Source organism: Amia ocellicauda, chromosome 1 (genome assembly GCF_036373705.1).
Source record: "Amia ocellicauda isolate fAmiCal2 chromosome 1, fAmiCal2.hap1, whole genome shotgun sequence".
Taxonomy (NCBI): Eukaryota; Metazoa; Chordata; class Actinopteri; order Amiiformes; family Amiidae; genus Amia; species Amia ocellicauda.
Window position 1 is genome coordinate 62,027,074 of NC_089850.1, and position 13,631 is coordinate 62,040,704.

A 13,631-nucleotide genomic window follows, 5' to 3' on the forward strand; every position below is an offset into this window, starting at 1 on the left:
ACAGCGAGACACACGGAGAGATGCAGAGAGACACAGAGACAGACATACAGAGAGACAGACACACAGAGAGACACAGACACACAGTGAGACACATGGAGAGATAAAGAGAGACACAGAGACAGAGATACAGAGAGACAAACACACAGAGAGACACAGAGACAGACACACAGCGAGACACGGAGAGATGCAGAGACACAGAGACAGACATACAGAGAGACAGACACACGGACACACAGAGAGACACAGACACAGTGAGACACACGGAGAGATAGAGAGACACAGAGACAGACATACAGAGAGACAGACACACAGAGAGACACAAAAAGACACACAGAATGAGACACAGACACACAGAGAGACACGGAGACAGACACATAGAGACACAGAGAGATAAAGAGAGACACAGAGACAGACACACAGAGAGACACGGAGACAGACACAAAGCGAGACTCACAGAGAGATGCAGAGAGACACAGAGACAGACATACAGAAAGACAGACACACGGAGAAACACAGACAGACACACAGACTGAGACAAACACACAGACACACAGAGAGACACAGAGACAGACACATAGACACACAGTGAGACACTGAGAGATACAGAGAGACACAGGGACAGACATACAGAGAGACAGACACACAGAGACAGAAACAGACAGAGACACAGACAAACAGCGAGACACACGGAGAGATACAGAGAGACACAGACAGACGTACACAGAGACAGACACACAGACACAGACAGACACACACAGAGAGACACAGACACACGGAGAGACACGGAGACAGACACACAGCGAGACACACGGAGAGATGCAGAGAGACACAGAGACAGACATACAGAGAGACAGACACACGGAGAGACACGGAGACAGACACACACAGAGAGACATACAAAAACACAGAGGCACAGACATTGAGTCAAGGCTGTATCTCTGTTGACATTTTTATTTATTTATTTTTTTTATTAAAATTTTGTATTTATTATTTTTTGTACAAAGTTGGACAGCCTGCAGCGATACACAGTGTCTCCCACCACTCCCACAAAAACTTACAACGTGAGTCATAATAACGATAATAACAATAATAAACATAATCATAATAATAATATTGATCATAAAAATCAAATATAAACAAGCTGATTGTCTTTACAATTGTAGCGGATAATAGAATTGACTTGTTTTGTAACTGTCACTTGCCCCTCCGCTTCATATTGGTCAAGGGGAAACAATACATTTCCCACAATGCATCGCTGTGCTAACAAGTACGTTTGTGTGCCAAGTCGTGATGGGAAATGTAGTCTTTATCCCCTTGTCTCTTTTCCAATGGAGATTATGGTTGTAGGGGCTGACAGTGGCACCCCCAAAGAGAACTACATTTCCCACAATGCATCACTGTGTGAACAAGTGCTTTTGTGTGCCAAGGGATGATGAAAAATGTACTCTTTATCTTCCCTGATTTCTATACAGCCTGGCTGGTATAGCCCTCTCAAAGGAAAACTACATTATCCACAATGCATCACTGAGTTAGGAAGAGGCTACATGGCAGAGAGGATGATGGTACATTAGTTTTCCTTCTCTCTCCGATTTTTTTTTAGAAAAACTTGCTTAACACAAGTTACATGACCCACAGATGTACCAAAGGGGAGATGGGAAATGTAGTCTTTGTTTCCTGTTTCTGTGTGGCATTAATGGAATACATTACCCACAATGCACCACTGTGCTGAGAACAGGTTCCTTTGCAGTGGAAATGTGATTTCTGCTGACTGACAGAATAAAGTGGGACGCCATATAAGTGACAGTAAACATGAGCACTGCACTTTTAGTGAGTGTGTGCCTGACAGAGGGAGAGAGGGAGAGAGTCACAGTGCGAAATGCCGCCGGAGCAGAGGATGACGCGCTGCAGTCACACCCATCTCGGCACAGTCTGAGCCTTTTACAGGAATATGTATATTTTATTCCACTGGACTAGTCATCCTCTCTCTGACCCCCCAATACACTTCCCTCTCTCTTGCCCTCTTCCTTCCCCTATCGCTCTCCCTCTCTACACCTCTATCTGTCCCTGGCTCAGGTGCAGCTGTAGCTGCTGGGCTCCATTCAGGATCTTCTTTTGGTGACCCAGCAGAGTCACACCCACTGTCTGGATCTCCCTGAGAGAGAGCGAGAGAGAGGAGGGTAATAAATACAGTATAACCTCACTGACTGGACACTACAGCACATTAACACTGACTGACTGGACACTACAGTACATTAACACTGACTGACTGACTGGACACTACAGTACATTAACACTGACTGACTGGACACTACAGCACATTAACACTGACTGACTGGACACTACAGCACATTAACACTGACTGACTGGACACTACAGTACATTAACACTGACTGACTGACTGGACACTACAGTACATTAACACTGACTGACTGGACACTACAGCACATTAACACTGACTGACTGGACACTACAGCACATTAACACTGACTGACTGACTGGACACTACAGCACATTAACACTGACTGACTGGACACTACAGCACATTAACACTGACTGACTGGACACTACAGCACATTAACACTGACTGACTGACTGGACACTACAGTACATTAACACTGACTGACTGGACACTACAGCACATTAACACTGACTGACTGGACACTACAGTACATTAACACTGACTGACTGGACACTACAGCACATTAACACTGACTGACTGGACACTACAGTACATTAACACTGACTGACTGGACACTACAGCACATTAACACTGACTGACTGACTGGACACTACAGTACATTAACACTGACTGACTGGACACTACAGCACATTAACACTGACTGACTGGACACTACAGCACATTAACACTGACTGACTGACTGGACACTACAGTACATTAACACTGACTGACTGGACACTACAGCACATTAACACTGACTGACTGGACACTACAGTACATTAACACTGACTGACTGGACACTACAGTACATTAACACTGACTGACTGGACACTACAGCACATTAACACTGACTGACTGACTGGACACTACAGTACATTAACACTGACTGACTGACTGGACACTACAGTACATTAACACTGACTGACTGGACACTACAGTACATTAACACTGACTGACTGGACACTACAGCACATTAACACTGACTGACTGACTGGACACTACAGTACATTAACACTGACTGACTGGACACTACAGCACATTAACACTGACTGACTGGACACTACAGTACATTAACACTGACTGACTGGACACTACAGTACATTAACACTGACTGACTGGACACTACAGCACATTAACACTGACTGACTGACTGGACACTACAGTACATTAACACTGACTGACTGGACACTACAGTACATTAACACTGACTGACTGGACACTACAGCACATTAACACTGACTGACTGACTGGACACTACAGTACATTAACACTGACTGACTGGACACTACAGCACATTAACACTGACTGACTGGACACTACAGTACATTAACACTGACTGACTGGACACTACAGTACATTAACACTTACTGACTGGACACTACAGTACATTAACACTGACTGACTGACTGGACACTACAGTACATTAACACTGACTGACTGGACACTACAGCACATTAACACTGACTGACTGGACACTACAGTACATTAACACTGACTGACTGGACACTACAGCACATTAACACTGACTGACTGACTGGACACTACAGTACATTAACACTGACTGACTGGACACTACAGCACATTAACACTGACTGACTGACTGGACACTACAGTACATTAACACTGACTGACTGACTGGACACTACAGCACATTAACACTGACTGACTGACAAAAACACAAAACTGACCCACACACAGACACACACACACACACACACACACACAGACACACGCACAGAGATGCACACGCACAGACACACATGCACACAGACACACACGCACAGATACACACAGACACAGACACACACATATGCACAGACACTGACACACATGCATACACACAGACACACTCACTCCAGGGTCAATCTGGCCACAGCCTCCAGGCTGTGGATCTCCGCCCTGTTAAACTCCTCCCTGTAACGGCCCATCTTGATCGCCTCCAGCCAATCATAGACCGTCGTCACGCCTGAGAAATCCGGGGGGGCGTGGCTGAGCAAGGGCTGGGAGGGCCTGAGAGAGCGATGGGGGGAGGCGGAGAGAGAGGGGGAGTTGTAAGAACCAATCACCAGAACAACTACATTTGCCATAAGCCACTGCTTCTCCAATCCTGTTGTCCACAAAGGGGACGTTGTGTCATCCACCTTTGGATCCACCGGTGAGCCCCTGTGATCAGTGCACTGTGGTTAAAGTCACCAGGTGGCGCTCAGAGAACTGCAGTTAATCCTCTGGATGGGTCACAAGACTCACCGAGAGAAAGAGCTGCTGAGACTCAACATAAACACTGCAGACGACATGGCCACCCATTCCGAGTCCTCCAGCCTGGACAGACGCAGCGCTAGAGACATGAGGTGCATCAGTCCCACCTACACGTAAATATTTCTGCATGACAGATTTTTGTGAACCTTTTCGCGAGGAGAAGTGTTTGGGGATGATGCCCAGGACAATAACATTAAAATGATCAGTGCCAATGCTTAATTCCACACCGGCTAACCCTGATTAGCTGTCACAGTCAGTCCAGACCTTTTTATCAGGTATTGGATTTTAAAAATACTAACTACAGTATAACATAAAACTGAAAAATTTGCAAAGCAGGATACAAATGATTAAGTACACAATCATACAAACTAAATCATGCACAGACTAAAAGTAGCACTCACCGTAGCAGGGTAATCCACAATTTGCGAAGAATAATCCAAATCGGAAAACAAAATTACCCTCATTGTTTTTTTAACTGCAGATTTCTCAAATGATGTAATAGTTTAAACATTTAAAAGTCCAAATCATGAAAGGCATCGACCACATCAAACCAGAGGAGCTTTTCCAGATCAGCAGGGACACACGCACCCGGGACACAAATGGAAATTGGGCTTCAAGGCATTCAAGACAGAAAACAGGAGACACTTCTTCACACAGAGGTGTCACAATCTGAACAAACTCCCCAGTGATGCGGCTGAAGAGACAATTTGGGAACATTCAAAAACAGACTGGATAGGATCCTTGATCACTTAGTTATTAATGGACACCAAACGAGCACGATGGGCCGAATGGGCTCCTCTTGATTGGACACTTTCTTATGTTCTTATGTTCTTAAACCTGAATACTTTGAAAATACAGGGGGTCCTTGAAAACCGCCAGGGATGTGTTCTTGAAGATTGCAACGAATTTTCAAAACAACTAAATAAGGGAATTGATATCCATAAGAAATAATGGGAATAGCCCTAGATGAGTTCCAACACCCCAAAATAAACAAATGTACCCACCCAAATGTCTTTCAATCTCCATAAACCACTCTTATAAGTCATTACAACGATTGTTTTGCATCAAAATAAATGTGTAACCATTAAGAGGTCACTGTGCACAGGCTGGGAACACACGACACTGTGAGACAAAGGGAGAGTAGCAGCAGTTATGATATTAAGATTTAGTGTAAAATACTTATTTTGTACCTTCACAGTCTCCCAGGTTGGAGACAGTAATAAGAATGGGAAGAGACAAAGTAAGTAGGAGGAAGTAAAAGATGGAGGAGTAGTAGTAGCAGTAGTAGTAGTTTATTTTATTATTTTCATACTGTAATTACATTAGTGTGTAATATGTGCTGGCCGCCATGCTGGGCTGATACTTTGACCAGTGTATATAGTTCAGGTGTATTGAGTCTAATGAAATGGCAGCCATCTTGTCAACAATGATTATGGTACGTCTCAGCGGCCGGTGGCTCTCAGAGTCCCCCGGTCATGTTAACTGCAGTTCGGTGATCATATAGCGCTTTTCCACCGACAAGGAGCCGGTGCCAGTTCGGAGCCGGTGCCTAATTTGGAACCATTTGTTGCTTTTCCCCGCAGGAGACGCGTCTCCCGGCCGCACGGAGCCGCTTTTTCTGGAACCTACGACGCAGTGACGTCACGGCCGGGGCGGGTAAAGTCGTCTCCACACAAAGTGATTGGCTGGAGTTCAGCCGCCATGTTTAAAATGCCGGCAGAGACGAGCAGTCAGGAGAGTTTATTAAAAATGAGCGAAATCAGCAGCGAACAGCGGCCTGTCAGAGACACTACAGAGACAATATGTCTCACAGGTCAGTAACTAGTTAGGAGTTGGCAAATGGCAGCAATGAGAGACGACTGAGCGCAGCTTCCGTGAAAGGAAAGACGTGTTACAGCGAGATTATTATAATGATGGAGAGTTAATGCGGATACAGATTGAACAGAAATGTTGTTAGTTAATGAACTGCTCCGCTGTGACACCAAATCCAGCGCCTCTACGAGTCACGTGTCCCGGGTTGGTTTGCGCATGATTAATAATTTATGAATAAATTAATTTTCTTAGCACAGGGCGAATTACACAAAACATACATATTGTACAGTAAGAGAAGATCAAATACACAGTAAGATCTGTTACAGTCATGCGCTGTCAGCAGTGCTGACAATGGATTACTATTATTATTATTATTATTATTATTATTATTATTATGTATTTGTTAGCAGACGCTCTTATCCAGGGCGACTTTCAACACATAAGCGCATCGCTGTGTGTCTGGCAACAGGGACAATGCAACAGTGATTTGGACCATCATCCCAGACTTCATCAATCAGCACAATTTCCCATCAAAAAAATTAACATCACCTGAGATAATCCGACAGGTTATTGATCTGCCACGACTGCGCCGCAAACACCCCCAAAACAGCCGCATCCATAATCAATAGGATAGCCTATAGTCATTGTTTATTAAACAAGAATAAAAGTAAAAATATGCCACAAAATGAATGAAAATGTATCCACTCATACAAGTATATTCATAATGAACTGTGTGCGCGGTGACGAATGCATGTATTTTATTCAATACAGTAGAAGTGTCTGAAATAGCGAATCGGTGTAAATCCCTTAATGCATCAATAAAAATCAATACAAATAAAAGGCTGAGTTATCTTAGCATATTCGTATAGTTTTCGTTTCTGCTACATGTGTGATCCCGCGTTTTTTTGTTTAGTTTTTTACAGTGTATCTGTGCTGTGTAGACGCGGAATGAGTTTGATTGTGATGTTAAACAGGGTTTAAAGACGCAGTCGCCTCGGTGCTGATTATTATCGCTGTGTTTCTCTTCTACTCCGTGCTTGGGAACGCCCACTTCCAGTGACGTCAGCGTTCGTTCCCAAAAAGATCAGCTGGATACCAGGCTGAGCCCCGCTTCCGGCTCCAGCACTGGCTCTTTGTCAGTGGAAAAGCGCTAATAGAGGCTCACTGGTGCCCATTGTTTCTAATGGGCCCAGCTGTCCCACTGTACCACATGAGCTGTACTCCCCCACCCCCCCGGCTGCCTGACCTGGTGGTGGTGACGGTCTTCAGAGTGGACGGGTGGCGGATGAGCCGGTCCAGCGTGGACACAACGCTGTCGAACCCCGGCCGCTCCCGCCGCTCCTGAGACCAGCAGTCCAGCATGAGTGCATGCAGCGGGGATGGGCAGCCGGGGGGGGCCGGCAGCCGGTACTGGTCAGCCACTGCGTTCATCACCTGAGAGACAGAGATGGGGGGCTGTATCACTGATTGATAGAGTGACATTACAGACTGACTGACTGGACACTACAGCACATTAACACTGACTGACTGACTGGACACTACAGCACATTAACACTGACTGACTGACTGGACACTACAGCACATTAACACTGACTGACTGACTGGACACTACAGCACATTAACACTGTCTGACTGACTGGACACTACAGCACATTAACACTGTCTGACTGGACACTACAGCACATTAACACTGACTGACTGACTGGACACTACAGCACATTAACACTGACTGACTGGACAATACAGCACATTAACACTGACTGACTGGACACTACAGCACATTAACACTGACTGACTGACTGGACACTACAGCACATTAACACTGACTGACTGACTGGACACTACAGTACATTAACACTGACTGACTGACTGGACACTACAGCACATTAACACTGACTGATTGGACACTACAGCACATTAACACTGACTGACTGACTGGACACTACAGCACATTAACACTGACTGGACACTACAGCATATTAACACTGACTGACTGACTGGACACTACAGCACATTAACACTGACTGATTGACTGGACACTACAGCACATTAACACTGACTGGACACTACAGCATATTAACACTGACTGACTGACTGGACACTACAGCACATTAACACTGACTGACTGACTGGACACTACAGCACATTAACACTGACTGACTGACTGGACACTACAGTACATTAACACTGACTGACTGGACACTACAGCACATTAACACTGACTGACTGACTGGACACTACAGCACATTAACACTGACTGACTGGACACTACAGCACATTAACATTGACTGACTCACTGGACACTACAGCACATTAACACTGACTGACTGGACACTACAGTACATTAACACTGACTGACTGACTGGACACTACAGCACATTAACACTGACTGACTGGACACTACAGCACATTAACACTGACTGACTGACTGGACACTACAGCACATTAACACCGACTGACTGGACACTACAGCACATTAACACTGACTGACTGGACACTACAGCACATTAACACCGACTGACTGGACACTACAGCACATTAACACTGACTGATTGGACACTACAGCACATTAACACTGACTGACTGACTGGACACTACAGCACATTAACACTGACTGGACACTACAGCACATTAACACTGACTGACTGAATGGACACTACAGCACATTAACACTGACTGACTGACTGGACACTACAGCACATTAACACTGACTGACTGGACACTACAGCACATTAACACTGACTGACTGACTGGACACTACAGCACATTAACACTGACTGACTGACTGGACACTACAGTACATTAACACTGACTGACTGACTGGACACTACAGCACATTAACACTGACTGACTGGACACTACAGCACATTAACACTGACTGACTGGACACTACAGCACATTAACATTGACTGACTGACTGGACACTACAGTACATTAACACTGACTGACTGGACACTACAGCACATTAACACTGACTCACTGGACACTACAGCACATTAACACTGACTGACTGGACACTACAGTACATTAACACTGACTGACTGGACACTACAGCACATTAACACTGACTGACTGACTGGACACAATACTACATTAACACCTTCCTCTCTGTCTCTCTCTCTGTACCTCCTGGTTGCTCATGTCCCAGTATGGCCGCTCGCCGTATGACATCACCTCCCACATGACTACACCGAAGCTCCACACGTCGCTGGCCGAGCTGAACTTCCTGTGCTGGATGGCCTCCGGGGCCGTCCAGCGCACCGGGATCTTAGTGCCCTGAGAGAGAGAGAGAGAGAGAGAGAGAGAGTACTGTTCCCATGATGTTTGCTTTGCCAGAACTAAATCTGACTCAGAACCTACAGCGGTCCCCACACTTTATCTACAGGCTGTAAATCACAGTACAGTGTCTGAATAAGTTTGAACTGAACTGTGATGAAATCAGTGCATTGATTTGATGTCCTACATGTCCAAAGCGTACAATCAGGCGCTTGAGGGACTGCTGCCAAACTCACAAGAATAAGTGTACACAAAATGAACACAAAATTATACTTCACCTGTAAAACTGACGTGAGTTTTGAAAAAAAAAGTATATATTATCTGGGACCTACCCATGATGCATCAGGTGAACTCCTAAGATATTAATAACAAGGCAAACAAGCCACACTCCAGTTTATGGTCCTAAGCCATTGAAAACACTGTTATTGGTTTTAGTAGTGAGCAACGCTAATTACACACCTCTCAAGACAATCAGCATCTTTCCAGATTCATTACATTTACAACACATGCACAGCTCCTCTCCGGCTCACCAGCGACGCGGTGTATGTGGGGATGCTCTTCTCCTGGTTCCTCATCAGCCGGGACAGGCCGAAGTCGCTGATCTTGCACACCAGGTTGGCGTTGACCTGCACGTTGCGCGCCGCCAGGTCGCGGTGCACGAAGTTGCGCTCGGACAGGTAGCGCATGCCCGCCCCCACCCCCCGCAGCATACCCACCAGCTGCAGAACGCTGAACTGGCCCTCGTTCTCCTGCGGGGGAGAGAGAGGTGAGGGGTGAACTGACCAATCTGACTGACTGACTGACTGACTGACACTGACTGACTTACATACTGAATGACTGAAACTCTGACTGACAGACACACTGACTGACACACTGACTGACTGACACTCTGAATGGCTGACTGACTGACTGACTGACACTCTGAATGGCTGACTGACACTCTGACTGACGGACACACTGAATGACTGACACTCTGACTGACTGACTGACAGACACACTGACTGACACACTGACTGACTGACACACTGAATGACTGAAACTCTGACTGACTGACTGACAGACACACTGACTGACACACTGACTGACTGACACACTGACTGACTGACACACTGAATGACTGAAACTCTGACTGACAGACACACTGACTGACACACTGACTAGCTGATTGTGTGAGTGTCATGAGTCTGTTAGTCACTCACCCTGAGGAAGGCGTCCAGGGGCCCGTTGTCCATGATTTCAGTAATGATCCGGGGGGGTGGGCAGCGGGTGACCACCCCCTCCAGCCGCAGGACGTTGGGGTGGTCGAACTGCCCCAGGAGCCCCGCCTCTGCCAGGAAGGCCCGCCTTGCCCCCTCTGAGGCCGCGCCCCCCAGGGTCCGCACACACACACACACATCCGACGGCCCCACCCCTGTACCCCCGGCCCCGCTACCTCGGCCCGGAGCTCTGAGGCGGCCCCTCTGTATCTCCCCAAATTGATCTGTACAGAGAGAGGGAGAGAGAGAGGAGCAACATCTATTAAGATGAGCTCCTAATTTTTCAACTTTTTTACTTACTAAATTAGCTAATTTGTGAAAAATTATTACATATGCAGTGAACACAAGACATGCTGCATCAATGAAGATAAATTCCTAAAAAAAAAAAAAAAAAAGGAAATTCTAAAATGGAAAAAAGAAAAACAAGGAAGTAACTGGAACACAAGGATTAAAGGGAACTAAGGAAAACAAACAGAGAAGCTTCTTCCTTAATAAATGTACAGTATAGATATATACATATAAAAAGCTTAAGAATAACCTGATACAGGACACATTCGAATTACAATTTATATCGTTAAAGCTCTGTGTGGAAAAAAAAAAAAAAAAAGAAAAGGCTAATCAAACTACAGTACTAAATGGAGAGCGGCAGTTTCCCAGCTGAGGAATGCAGTCAGACCAGTGTTCCAGACGGCACGGAGACATGGCAGGGAGCTCTCACATCCTGGGGCTCACACACCTTTGAAATCCTGTACCCTGAGGAGGCCAAGACTGGAAAGGACAGAAAACACTTCAAGGAAAATGTGCTGAGAAAATTTCCAGAGACTCTTGTAGCTGATTTCAGCTCAACAGAAAACAAAGTGAAGACAAACCTGATCTTCTACACCACACAGTGTGATGCCTGGCATGATGCATTCCTGCAGCACTACACACGTGTGCAGGAGAGGCATCGGCCCTGGGAGAAAGCTGTCTGTATTGGATGAGGAGGACCCAGACAACATCATACTGACTATAATACCCCGTTTCCACTGGCCACGTTCAACTGCCCCTCAGCGTGGCCGGGCCGTATCTGTGCACCTACACTACAGCCGCAGCGTCTCCACTCACTGTCGTGGGTCCAGCTGCCCCAGGAAGAGACTGAGACACAGAAGTCAAACCACATCTGGGACGCTCGGCACTCTGGGATTTAGTGTTTTAAACTGGAGGCTGAAATACCGCTAACATTAAAGTGCAGTAACCTTTGAGCTGAAATGTTTTTACGCTATCTAACACAGTCTTATAGTATAAATTATACAAGATATTCAAAAGTAGAAACCGGGACACATTTAAATAATATATAAAACAAATTACATCACTTAAAATTTCATCTAGTTTATTTTGTTTACCAGCGCATCGTAAATAACAGTGTTACTTCTCCCTGTACCATGATCCGATTAACACTGACAATATAGCTTAATTTAATTATCCAGAGGTTCTCCACCATGGTAAAGTCAGCTTGACATTTGATACTAGTTTGATTTTCGACTCCCGCTACCTGACATGAATGAAAAGAGCTGTATCTCCCCAACCACCACAGCTAGCGCCTTCACATGGAGCAGACCAATTGTGAATTCTTTCACAACCTTTGTTTTACCTGTGAATCATAAGAGTGATTTGTGAAAATCAATAACATACCGCACATGTGCACATAGCCATGCGTAAAATGGCTGTATCTCCCCAACCATAATAGCTAGCGTTTTCAAATCAACTGCAATGTAAAGAAGACCAATTGTGAATTCTTGCACAGCCTTTGTTTTACTTGTAAATCATCAGAATAATTTGTGAAAATCAATAGCACAACGCACATTGCCTATAAATGTCTGTATCTCCCAAACCACAACAGCTAGCGTTTTCAAACCAACTTTCACATGAAGAGGACCAATTGTGAATTCTATCACAGCCTTTGTTTTACTTGTGAATCATCAGAATAATTTGTGAAAATCTATAACATCACATATATGCAACCAAACTCCCGGAATCTTTGCAAAAAATATGTGTCTCCCTAACCACAGCAGATACAGGCTTAAAAGATACTATTATTTAAAAAAATACCAATTGTGAATTGTTTCACAGTCTCTGTTTTACCTGTGAAAACTAATACTTCAAACACTCTTAAATGCCTTTCTGTGCCAAGCAATTCATCCTGTGTGTCACTTTTCCACCGTGAAATAATAACTGCTCCAGATGAATCTCTTTCCAAGATAAACTCACACATAGTCCTTCTTGTGAAAAGATTCTAGCGCATCTCTCGCATCAGAGCTGCCGCCATCACTGTACGTGGCTAGTGGAAACGGGGTATAAGTGTCTACAACAATGGCTCTGTGCTGATACAAGGCAGTGAGAGCAGTCTGGACAGATTTGAGCTGAGCTTCCAGTCTCTTCAAACTTTAGCCAAATCAAAGTTCCAAGACCCCCCTCCCAGTGAGAAGAGCGATGAGATGACATCAGTGCAGCTCCCTGCTCACACAGCCCCAGCCAGACGGGAGACCCACCACAGCCCCACAACACCAACCTCCCCCAGCACTCTCACCATCAAAGCGTGCCTGTCCCAGCTAGAGAGGGACTTCAGAGTTCAGGGAACTGACAATGAGCAGCCGGAGGGAGGAGGGGAGCGAGCATCAGATGAGAGATGAGCTGGTGCAGCTCAGGAATGAGCACAGGGCGAGTGTACAGGAGCTGCAGCAGGACAGAGAGCAGCTGAAAGGAGAGCTGAAGACTGAGACAGGAGATGAAGAAGAGAGCCTCGCTCAGTGAAGTGAAGAACCTGAGCAAAGAGCTTGGACAGCCTGAAAGAGACACAGCCCCCCAGCCCAGCC

At 45.6% G+C, this 13,631-nt stretch overlaps 1 protein-coding gene across 1 annotated transcript in view; it reads right to left on the minus strand.

The window, feature by feature from the left end:
• Window positions 1-935: 935 nt before the first annotated feature.
• ephb6 (eph receptor B6) overlaps window positions 936-13,631 on the minus strand; it is a 68,520-nt gene continuing 55,824 nt past the window's right edge. Inside the window, exons 14-19 of the mRNA XM_066712402.1 lie at window positions 10,723-11,003; window positions 10,054-10,272; window positions 9,374-9,523; window positions 7,494-7,681; window positions 4,034-4,189; window positions 936-2,152 (exon numbers count right to left, since the gene is read on the minus strand). Coding sequence (XP_066568499.1) covers window positions 2,047-2,152; window positions 4,034-4,189; window positions 7,494-7,681; window positions 9,374-9,523; window positions 10,054-10,272; window positions 10,723-11,003 — 1,100 coding nt within the window. The 3' untranslated portion in view covers window positions 936-2,046. The remainder of the gene's footprint in view (window positions 2,153-4,033; window positions 4,190-7,493; window positions 7,682-9,373; window positions 9,524-10,053; window positions 10,273-10,722; window positions 11,004-13,631) is intronic.